This window comes from Haliotis rufescens, unplaced genomic scaffold (assembly GCF_023055435.1).
Source record: "Haliotis rufescens isolate VD_foot unplaced genomic scaffold, xgHalRufe1.0.p SCAF_1, whole genome shotgun sequence".
Taxonomy (NCBI): domain Eukaryota; kingdom Metazoa; phylum Mollusca; class Gastropoda; order Lepetellida; family Haliotidae; genus Haliotis; species Haliotis rufescens.
The window spans coordinates 36,163,562-36,175,977 of NW_025963779.1; the positions used below are offsets into that span (position 1 = coordinate 36,163,562).

The 12,416-nt window shown below is 43.2% G+C and overlaps 1 protein-coding gene across 4 annotated transcripts in view; it reads right to left on the reverse strand.

Annotated features, from left to right (window-relative positions):
* The window catches only part of LOC124135679 (E3 ubiquitin-protein ligase UBR5-like), a 61,941-nt gene that overhangs the window by 33,545 nt on the left and 15,980 nt on the right, over positions 1 to 12,416 (reverse strand). For all 4 annotated transcript variants that reach the window (XM_046501128.2, XM_046501127.2, XM_046501126.2 and 1 more), the window contains exons 13-20: positions 5,488 to 5,630; positions 5,164 to 5,294; positions 4,420 to 4,541; positions 3,505 to 3,778; positions 2,459 to 2,613; positions 1,680 to 1,874; positions 633 to 714; positions 124 to 246 (exon numbers count right to left, since the gene is read on the reverse strand). In XM_046501128.2, coding sequence (XP_046357084.2) covers positions 124 to 246; positions 633 to 714; positions 1,680 to 1,874; positions 2,459 to 2,613; positions 3,505 to 3,778; positions 4,420 to 4,541; positions 5,164 to 5,294; positions 5,488 to 5,630 — 1,225 coding nt within the window. The remainder of the gene's footprint in view (positions 1 to 123; positions 247 to 632; positions 715 to 1,679; positions 1,875 to 2,458; positions 2,614 to 3,504; positions 3,779 to 4,419; positions 4,542 to 5,163; positions 5,295 to 5,487; positions 5,631 to 12,416) is intronic.

A 12,416-nucleotide genomic window follows, 5' to 3' on the forward strand; every position in this document is an offset into this window, starting at 1 on the left:
CAAAACCTTAGGTAAGGGAGTTTATCTATATTTCAGTCATACCATGGGATTCCCTAGAGGGAAATCAAACACAGACAGTTGCTATTATGCTGCTAGAGTTCCCCTTTCTTACATGCGACTTACCTGAATCATAGTCTTTGTTGGATGTTGGCACACACATGGCAACAGTGGTGTGGAGGATATTACGACTTCCGTCACAGTGTTCACGAATAATTTCCTGGAGTTTCTGCTCCCGGCTCGTTGAATCTGAAGATCAGAATGAAATGTGTTACAACATAAACATCAACTTGCAATGAAGATGCTGTTTACTGCAACAATACTTACCATACTTCAGTAATCAACTAGCATAGAAAACAGACAACTGCATGACAACTGATTACCATGTCCATATTCCAAAGTGCCCAGTGTATTTTCCTGGCAATACTAGTGAATGAGTATGTGTTTACGCCGCTTTTAGCAATATTCCAGCAATATGACGGCAGAGGACACCAAATATGGGCTTCACACATTGTTCCCATATCGGGAATCAAAACCTGGGTTTTCGGCGTGATGCACTAACGCTTTAACCACTAGGCTACCTGACCGCCCCCCTACAATACTAACCCCCAAAAGAGGTTATAGTAGCTACTCACTAGCATCTTCTTCTACAGCAGCGAGGATAGTCTTCACCTGGTCCACGTCACAGCGCAGGATATGTGGCAATAGTGTCTGGTGCTGAAAGCAACAGTTCATATCAGCTACCCCATTGAAACACCTTAGTCATCACTAAACATTCAATCAGTTAAGTAAATTTGAATTGGCACATGCTTTGTAAATGTGATTTCAAAACTGGACCAGACAATCTTGTTATTGACATCATGAGCATCAATTTACACAATTGGGATACGATGACATGCATCAACCAAGTCAGCGAGTCTGACAACACGATCCCATTAGTCACCTCTTACGACAAGCATAGTCGCCTTATACAGCAAGCACGGGTTTCTGAAATCCTATTCTAACCCGGATCCTCATGGGTAGCGATTTTAGTAGTACCCAGTGCACATCATTACCATTAGAAATACTGCCCACATATTTTCACATAATAACATGCAGTGTGACGAGTAAACTACCGAAGCCGAAGGCACGCTGTTTTGAACACATTGATTTCTATATTTTTCCCTGTAATACTAATACTTGACTTTATCATTGTAATAACATAATTTTTAGACTAAAATTGTAATGATTACGGTGAAATCATTATGGTAGTGTTGTCACTATTGACTAATGATTTAAGACCAGATATAATGACTGTAGTTCAAAGCATGGTATCTTTACCAAAACCTCAGTCACAACTTACCCTTCAGCTAACCTTGCATTACCATGACAACAATAAAACATGTGTACATGATATCATAATTAAGAAGAACATATATGCATACCGTAACTAAGGATGCTTGATCAAACATTCTACACTGTGCGAGATGAAACAATCTGTTTACAAAGGGGGATAACTCTTGTAGCCCTTCTTGCATACCACTAACAATATAGTAACCTCACAACAGTAGGCACCTATGTTGTGGTAATGTAGAATTCTGAGTCCAGGTCAGGCAGACTCTTGGCTTAGAACAAGAGAAACATCCACCTTGTCTAACAGACCCTATCTGCAGTGTATCGAAGTGAAACAACAGTTAAAGTACCTGTACTGCTAATGCTATTATTGCTGCTCTATTCTTCATGTTGGCTCCAGTGTTACTGAGTGACTGTACTCTGACGTTCAGACACCGGACTGGAGGCAGATCCAGCCACATGGGGTCCCGGATACCTTCCAAGCAGTCCTTAGCCATAGGGTAGATGGCGCCATTTCCATCCTGTAGAGGTGACGGCACATCCTGCTGCAACAACATAATATGAACACAGATTAAAAAAACACCATAAACATATGTCCTGCCTTCATGCCATCTAAAAAGTAAAATGTGCATAAACTAGTTTCCACAAGTATCAGAAAAAGTTAGGTAATAATACATGTTTCATTCAGGGCTCATACATGCTTAGATTAATAGAGCGGTGAGTTAGCCATTTGCTAAAAGCATTTACTAGTCAAGTTAATTTCTTCATGAGTTCAATGTGTTAATGTGGCAAATTGCTGCAATACTGCATAAATTTAAAGTTTTAAAGTCAGGTACGACCATGGTATGTTGACATGTACATGAGAGATAGTAAGGATTAAAGGTGCGGTCCAGAATATTCCAATGACCAGTAAATTATCAAGTCTCATCCAGGTTAACCAGTGGTAGATAGCATAAGCAACAATCCAGGATGTCAAAGTAAGTCGACAAACAAACTGCCTGGTGATGTATTGTGATCAATGATCATTGCCTCAGTCAAGAATAAGGTACTAAGTAGCTATTCCGACCCTGAAGCCTATGGTGTTTGTACATAATGACAGGGACAAGCCATACCAGCTCTGACTACTTACACTGCCACTGTTGTGCAGCTTGATGTCCGATGTCCCCAGACCCAGGAAGGAGCTGGCATCTGTTGGGAAGAGACAGTTCTGCTCCACCTTGCCGGAGCTGAGATTGTACACCAAGTAGTTGAGGCGGGACCCGGACCGAGCTATCACATGGATACCTGCAATACACAGCACAATGGAAGCTTCAAGCAAGGAAAAGCCAAATGTTATAGAGAAATACTCTAATGCCGCTTTGAGTATATGAGTAATATCAAGTGTTGTCAGATTGATGTGTCTAGAAAGCACAAAGTGTTGCAGATCTTAATTTTTTACAACTCTTGTGAAACGTATGAGCATAGGTATGTGCTTACAAACATAGAAACATAATCAAGCGGATTCTACTCAATCTAGGATTCAAACCCATAACCTTGGTAGGCATAAAGGATGTAACTCTACACAGAAAATCTCCTTAGAAGCCTGGGTCCCTCTTGTATCCTGACAAACTTGTTAAATAATGGAATTCAGTGAACATACTTGTATGACACCATGGTAAGAATCAGATGAATAATGGTGTCTCAGATCTGTGACAGATCTTCCTAACTATGGTGGATCATCCTACTGCATGCCCACAAATGTAATGAATAATGAAGCTCAAATTTGTAAATAATCAAGTCTAGATCAGACAATCCAGTGATTAATATCATGAGCATCAATCCACGAAATTGGGATCGATGACATGCATCAAACCAAGTCAGCGAGTCTGACCACCCAATCCAGTTAGTCGCCTCTTACAACAAGCATAGTCCTTTTACATCAAGCATGGGTTGCTGAAGACCTATTCTACCACGGATCTTCATGGTCGGGTAAAATATGAATAAACCACAAATCCTGAAAAAAGAGTGATCATAACAGTGTCATAGCATCAACATACGTCATAACAGGGATGACGTCCTGCGAGTATGACATCATCATGGACATGACATCAGATGACAATCACGCAATCCGCTACAGATAAGAGTCCATCCCAATTCTTACATCTTTCAAATAAAATTTGTAAGACATTTTCTCACCATCACAGTCTACAGATACAGACAAGATGTGTGCATTCTCCACCACTGTAACTTTCTTGGGGGTCTTCTGGAAACAGTCTGGAATTCGTGGAGAACTGGAACCCTTCACCACCTGCAGCTCATCCTTACGCAGGAGACGACAGTCCTGTAGGAGGCTACTGACGTCCTCGCCCCCACCGCCACCTCCGCTGCAGCCACTGCGCCCGGGGAGGGGTGCAGACAGATCCCCGGCATCTTTCACCTGGAACTTCACTGCAGCATAGGCGCCATCCACCTGAAGATGCATCCAAGAGTAATAGGATACATATGCTGAGCCAGATAAGACTGTAGTCATCATGTTCAGCATAATTCATCAAACTTTTCATCAACTCACCATTGTTTTAATGCCCCGCCACCCCAAATAGGTTGTGATAAATTTTGGCAACCGTCCTCTTTCGCTGAGTCATTTTTTCATAACCCTTCCCCTGGTAGATGACCAGTCCCTTGCAAAAAGTTCTAATATAAGGTTGACATTATATGATTCACTAAGTCGACATTATATTAATGCTGTGGATTTCTTCTTTATTTAACTAGAACTTTCTGAAAATTTCAACTTTCCTCTGAAATATCCATTATTTTCCTGCCCCAACACTTAATTCATTGATTATGGCAACAGTGCATTAAAGATAATTTCTCAACATATTACAGGTATGTGATTGAAGCATGACAAAAAATATAGAACTTCAAAAGATTTTAGGCCCCTGATGTTTTTCACCAGGTATTGTCCTATCAAGTTAGTGAATAAAAACAGAAATAGAAAAAGCTGGAATTCCAACATAAGATGGAAATATCACAAGCCTGATATTGATGGGAAGGTAGAAGAAGGCCTGCACAGAGTGTCTCAAAGTGTAACTCTCATGACCTGCATGCACCCACCTTGAGAACCTTGCCGACCGGGACTGTCTTAATGTCCTCCACAAACACAACATTCTTCAGAGCCCAGCTCTCCTCCTCCTTCTTGTCCTCCTCGCGGGACGGGGTCGGAGCCTTCTTGCGCTCTGGAAGTAGGGGAGGCAAGGCTGATGAACCATAACATACATAACATCTAAGTCACTTAAGACCACAAAGAGGTGCCTCAGACAATTCGGGATGTTGTTGTTTCGAACAGGCATTTTATGGTGTGTCAGTTTTATGCGTGAGTGAAGTCAAAAGTGATGCAGGTCAGAGTCGTTCATTTCTTTGGTGAAACTTATGAGCACTGCTCTGGTGGTAGCAGACTAGGGATTCAAATCTGGGAATTGAAACAATAATGAGTGGCTCCGGGAAAGCACAGAAACAAACCTAGAAACATAATCGTGACAAACTGGGATCCGAACACACAATCATAGGTTTCTGGCATGCCCAAGGGATGCAACTCTGCACAGCAAATTACGCACCTTAAGACAACTGGGCCACCTGTGCCCAAACGTATATAAAGATCAAGCCTGAGACACAGTTATTTCTGCATTATGCTAAGTGAGGCATTTGTATTTTCTGCAACTGTGACATCTCTGTATTTGTGGTTAAGAATCACATAACAGTTTATCATAGCTATGAGCATGTCATTCACAAGTTGTCCTTGATGCATGAATATCAACTATATAATTTATTGGATGAGTATGGCAGGCAGCTGTGACTCACTGAGAGACATGGGTGTGGTGAGGGAGGCGCTGCTGTGCTCGCTGCCCACTGATGATGCAGGTGATGGAGGCGGCATCTCCAACTTACTGTCCGGGACTTTGATCTCTGGCCGGAAATCTGGTCTTGCTTCACTAAAACCAGAAGAAACCTCAATAAACACATGTCCTACTGAGCCACAGAGATCATACACATCTTATCTCCCTTCAGAAAATATAAACAAAGCTAACTGTATAAAGCAAATGAGTATTTATTGTAGTGCCCTGCCATCAACTCTTGCATGATGATTAAACCAACTCGCTTCCCACTCACTGAACCTGCACTCACCTGACTTGTGTTTTCAGTCTGAACCTGCAGGTGTCTGCCAGGGACCATGCAGACTCCAGCAGCACCCCCACCTTGGGGACACCATCAACCGTGGTGAAGGCCATGGCTCCAGCATGGTACATTGGGGCACTTCGCAGACATACCTACACATACAGATAAACTCGTCATGTTCATACAGGCAAAAGTTTCTTAGGTAATGATTTTCTAAAAGATTATGCATTTCTTTGTTAAATAGAAATTTGAATTGTTTTGTATATTTACATACTAATTCTATCTCACACTATGCATTTCTCCCTTCTTCCTCGATCCTGATAAGTAAACATCCTAGAACAAAGTTTCCATTTTAAAAAAACTCCCAAACTCAATACATCCCATTCATCACTATGGTCGCTACCTTAAACAATAGGTCATGCACAATTGAAATCCCGTGCTTCCCAACTCTGACAACCTAATATTCCCTGCACCCTCATTCTCTTTCTGGAGCTTGTGGAACTGTGATGACTGGGAGGGAGTTGAGCTTGTGAGTAATTGTAAAACTTTCAAAGTTTTAAACTTATCCTATCTCACACTATGGATGGTGGGGTGCAGGTATTAGGACTTCAACCATGAGATGTTCATGAGGAACCTGGTTCTAAACCATGATTGAATAAAAAATTATCAAAAGCTTAGAATAATTTGTAAAACAATTGTATACTGGATGCTTCACCCCTTTTGGCTACTGGGTCAAAGACAGCATGACTGCAGGTAAGTCATGAGTTAAGTGGTTTCGCATAGGACGTCAATCTTATGAATGACCGCGAAACTCTTGAAGTAGGTGAAGCCTATTCAGCCACGGTTTTAACCTCACCCCGAAAGTGAGAGGTATCCTTTACAGACACCCCCACCCAGAACAGCAGGTTTTACAAGATAGACCTCACACATACGATCGGATGGATGTAAGGTGGACCAGCTTGACAACTCTTTTTATGCTTTGCCAAAACTATCAACCACAGCCGCAGTGATTGAGTATACCAAGTATGGCCCGTATGGCTCTTCAACAAACAACTGAGACATCACGTGCACAAGACAGAGATGAGCAGGTAGAAAATTGGGACATCACTTATACAAATGGCTGCACCTTGCATGGAGACTTCAAAGACATAAGCCGAGGTATCAACAGACGAGTATGTATACCCTCTCTCCAGGAACTCGTCTGGGAACCCCGACGAAAAGGGTTAAACATAAACAATGAAATAGCTCCAGGTATTTATTGCTGTATGCATAAGATGTGTGTGACACAGGACTGCAGCACGTTGGTCTTGAAGGTAGTCGGACACCAACACCCGATCTGATCTCCAGAAGCATCACTGCATGGTGACAGATGAAGGGCAGTTGCTCTGTAACGCCATGGTCGAAGCAACTGTCCTCGTCACATGTGGGTTGGAAGCTACAGGAGGTGGTAATCCTGCAAAGTTATGAGCTCACAAAATAACAGAACGCATCCAAAAGGAGCCTGTGGGCAGAGATACTTCTGAATTTGCAGCTGTTGATGATGGGATAAATAAACGCTTACAGGAACGGTGCAAGGCTTCAGAAGCCTTGAAGTAGATTCTCAAGGCTCTGACAGGACACAGCAAGAGATCCACACTATCATCTGGTCCCAATATCGAGGAGAGCGGGATGGTAAACATACGGTCCAGGATGTCCAGGAAGTTGGTTATTAGCAATGAAGTCCCAACATAATCCCAAAAAGACTTTGCCATGGGTATGTCATTCAAACCAGATTCTGTTTACATCAAAGGTATGGATCTTACTGATGCAAACTGCTGTAGCCCGAGCAATGAGGAAGATCATTTTGAGCGTCACCTGCTCGAGGTCTTTTTCTTGCAAAGGTTCATATTCATATGCCTGTAGCTATGCAACAGTAGAGACCTTGGAACCCATAGTTGTGGCAACGACAGAAATAATAGCAGCCAATTAATAGGTAGCTAAAGTGGAACCTTTCAACTTCTTGTTAGAACGTAAATGTTTAAGGTATTCAGCAATTTGTTGAGGCGACGCAGTGGTCGGAGATGAGATATCTCGAGCTGAACAATAGCCTTCAAATGCTTTACATTTGTAGTCATACAGAGCTTTAGAAGAAGTGTGATGAGCCTCAGTGATAGTCCGAGCCACCTTCTGAGAATAACCCTAGGCAATGATAGATCTCTGGAGATGAAAAGCGTGGCCACAGAGGCAGACAGTGTTACCTTCGGTGTGCGACGTTTATGAGGACAATGAACCAACTTCTCACTTCCCTAAGATGAGAAGGTGGTCTGGGCGTGGCTACAAGGAAACGGCGATCCTTGGAAGCAGAACGGTTGCTAGAACCCTGACGATGGTATTCCTGTGGAGATTGACACTGAGGACGCACCGGGAAGTAACAGCAATCTGAAGATCCAACCCTTTATGATGATCCCCGACGAGAAAAAGATGAAAAACATGACTGTCTTGTTGATGACAATCTCTTGGGGAAGTGTAAGGACGATAATCCTGTCCACAGCCCTAGGTATAACGATCCGAGGATACATATTGATCAGTTGCACTGTAATATATATTAGACTTGAAGATCCCCATGACCATCCATATTGATCTGGAGACACCTGTCGATCCTTGGATCTGTGTCAAACTGTTGAGTGAGTGAGTGAGTGAGTGAGTGAGTGAGTGAGTGAGTGAGTGAGTTGGGTTTAACACCACTTTTAACACGATTAGGTGTTTCTAGGGCGCACAAGGGACACAACTCTGCACAGCAAATCACGGCGTCTTAGACGACTGGGCCCCCGCGTCACGTTGACCTCTAGGACGAAAACGATCAGCTGATGTATAACGATCCTTGAGTGATGGCGATCCATAGATTCTGGTCAATCTTAAAGACTGTGTCAATCTGTAGAATATTCAAGATCTATCAATGCAGATCGAATCCTGAGAATAATGACGATCTTTTTATTGGAGCCTGACGCCTAAGTGAATAATGTTAATCTGGTGAGTAAAGTCAATCTTCCAAATAGTGTTGAATCATCGATCTGTCGATCACTCAAATATTGGGGAAGACTGTTGATCCTCTGAATAATAACGATCAGTTGAGGCATGTTGAGCTGTCAAGCTCCTGAATGGTGTCAATCCATAGACGAATGTCAAACTATCAATCTGCCAATAGCTATTGATCTCCTGAAAGGTTTCAATAGGGTGAATCATGTGGATCTATCGATCCTCTGAAAGACAGTAATCTGTCGATAGTTGATGATGTCAATCCTTTGAATGGTGTTGATCTATCATTAGCTGTTGATCCCACGGGACATGTCGATTGTGACGATCGTCAAAAAGTAGTGTTGCCATCTGAAACCTGTAGGGTGTGGCGATCTCCAGAGTTGGAGAGGAGAGGCGACTCCTTGTTTAGATGAGCAGTGATGCATCCGTAGATTGCACAGACCTATCAATGACTGGCTAAACACAGGACGACTTTTGTCAGCGTTTGCTCAACCTTACATGCACATGCCGTTGTCAGGGCAGATCAGCCGTGAGAAACCAGTTGGAAAGGGCATCTTCCTCAATAGATAATGAAGTAATTGTTGCAGATTTTAAAGAAACAGATGACGAAAGTGGTACAGACACTGTGGAGAGCACTGTTCTCTTAGATTTCTTCGTCGACGATGGTCCATGTTCCAAATCTTTCCCCGTAGGCTTGAATCTCCGGTCTACTAACCTCTTCTGACACTTGCGAAGGTAAGTCTTGAAATCAGTCTCATTAAGATGACAACATTGTAGACATTTGTTGATAGAGCATGTAACTGCAACACACGTGTGGGTCTAATGGTGAAAATAATCGCTTGCATTCTTTGTACAAGGGGTGTGATGGCTCCATTGTTGATGTATAAAGTTGATGGCGGTTGTTTTACAGAGACAGATAAAATTTGCTTGCCCCCCCAAATAAATGTATTCTCTGTTCAAGAACGTCTTATCCACCAGGCGATAAAAAAGATAACGAGGGTGCAGGAAATGTCAGGTGATGAGATCACACAAGGGCAGGATGCACCGGATTGCAGTGGTTCGTTACCTATTGCTTATGGTAGCAACCATGGTGATGAATGGGATGTGTTGAAGTGAGGTGTTTTTTTTATGCTGGAAACTTAGTTCTGCACCAGCATTGAAGGAGTAGGGAGAAATGCATTGTGTGAGATGGAATAAATTTTATTTTATTTTATTAACAGAGGTGAAAAGGAAACCATATCTGGTGACATTTGAACAAAGATATACATTTTTGCCAAACATGATTGTGAAAACAATGTTCCTGTCACCAGTGAACACATGACAATTACTATGCAGTATTGTAGTGACCATGTCTATTTTTAGCAACTGAATGAAATGAGGTCGTCTATAAGTCATATAACCTACCACATGCATGGACATTCTGCTAACCCTACCACGTCCTGACCATGTGGCAATGTGGAGAACAGAGGAGTGCAAGGCTATGCCACATGCAGAAACACTCAATCCCACTGGCACCTGCTCTTTGTTTGATTCATTAGTTAGAAACAGTGACAGCACAACTAATGTAAGTATTCACAGGTGATGGTGGAACATGAATTATACATCATGACCATGAATTATTGGTGATTATACAGCAATGAGATCATGGTTCATACAGATATGTGACACTTAACTTCAAGGCTTTTTTTTAGACTTTTCAAGTGTCATAATCAAGGCTGACTGACTGAAGATAAAAACCCAACTAAAAAGTTGGGTTTTTATCTTCAGTCAGTCAATATTTGTTTTAATCCAGCATACTGTATATTAGTCGTAACACCATACTATATATTAGTCGTAATACCTAAAATGCAATCAACATCACAAATTTTCAAACAAGATTGATTTTCACACCTAACAAATAAAATAAATTAAGTCTGTCAAGGAGTTGGTCAAATTGTCAAATCTATCACTGTCAGATAAATCACGCTTAAACATCTTTGGTACATAACTATTAGTTTTGTGTGTTTTAATACTTTTTATTAACAAATTTGTGTCATTTTGTACAAATTTTGTAGAATTTTCCTATTCGGAATATTCTATAAGTAATACGTTACCACTGTTATACCGAGGCTGTTGTCTCCCACAACTGCTGCTATAGCGAAATCTACCACAGAGATCTCAATTACCTCATGCAGCACGTGCGTAGCCACCCAGCTGCCATGTGACACCCTTCACTCTTGTCTCCTGCGAGAGCAAGTGCTCGGGGGACGGACGGGCGGGCAGCAGCCCAGTGGTAACGTATTACTTATAGAATATTCCGAATAGGAAAATTCTACAAATTACATTAAGTAATACGTTACCACTGTTATACCGAGGCTGACTACCACAGTAGGCGGTGGGGAGCACCTACAACCCGAATCCTGACTGCTAGCGTTCCTTCCGGCCAGCGGAAGTAAACACCAAGGTGGAAGCACTCGATGCGCATGCACCTAGCTAGGCGTTACCCTATAGGAATACCAAAGCACTGTCAAGCGCATACCGTAAGGCTCAATCGTCATTGCCAAAACGATTGGTGACTCCAAACGGCCCCACTGGATAGGTATTTCATCGCCGCAGCGGATGAGAACACTGTATCCGCGTGAGCTTAATCTTAGATCAGGTTAAACAGTCGAAAAGAGGGAAATTAATTTCATTCAGACCGTATATCCCAGAGCAAGCCTACTTAAAGTATGCATTAGGCGCGTGACCTAATTCCAGTATTTGTAAGCATGCATCACAAGGTTGGGATACACGACAGACAATTAAAGACATAATTGTCAAAATACAAATAAGGACAAAGCACACAAAAAGCCGCCCTCGCCTGTGGTGTGAGTGCGCTGGTTTGCGGGACCCCAACTCCTGTACCCACGGCAGTGGGAACATTGGAGTCGACCCAGATTGACCACCGTGCAAGGTCAGACGCCTGAGGAGTTCGGAATTGCGCTGGGCACACCCCTTAGGTGCCCGCTTGCGCCGCGATCCGCGGGCCAAGACGGTGCACACTCTCCACGACGGCATCAGCGACCTGTTTGAGGTAATGATTGGCAAAAACCGAGTCAGAACGCCAGTAACAACCTCGTAATATTCTGCGAACAGAGATATTCGAGTGTAGGGCAAATGTTGCCGCTAGCGCCCTGATCTCGTGCGGGTTTGACCCCGCTACCGGTAACCCCCGAGACCGGTACGCCAGATTGATGACAGAACGAAGCCACAACGCAATCGAGTTGCGAGTTACGTCAACCGTGCGATTAGGGTTACACGATATGAACAGACGGTCACGCCCTTGTCTACGTTCATTCGAAGCCTTAAGATAATACTTAAGGGCCCTAACCGGACACAGCGCTCTGTCCTCAGTATCAGCAGGATGTAAGATTTCTTTGAGTGATCTTACAGTGAATTCTCTCTCCGTTTGCCCGACTCTCTGATTCTTGGCGACGAAGCCCATGAGCAGGCCCAGGCGGACCGCTCCTTCGTCACCCCTATCGAATCGTACCTTGGCGACATCGAGTGCATGAATTTCGGATACACGTGCCGCCGTGGCAAAGGAGAGGAGAAATGCTGTTTTCCAAGTCACATGCCGGAACGAAGCACTATGCAAGGGTTCATACGGAGCTTCCGTAAGTGATTGCAACACTAGGGAAAGATCCAAGGCCGGTGCCCGAAGGCGGCCCTTCTTAAGATCGTGCTGTTTGAAACCCTTGATAATACCCCGTATCACCGGCTCTTTGGAGAGACTGGTACCCATAGCAACGTCCCGTACCGTAGCAACGGACGAGACATAGTTGGCAATGGAACCCCCGGAGAGTTTCCGGGTCTCTCGCAAGTGAGACATGAAACGAGCAATATCCTGCACAGATACCTTATCTGGCGAATGAATGTGATGTTTACAACACCACTTCGTGAAA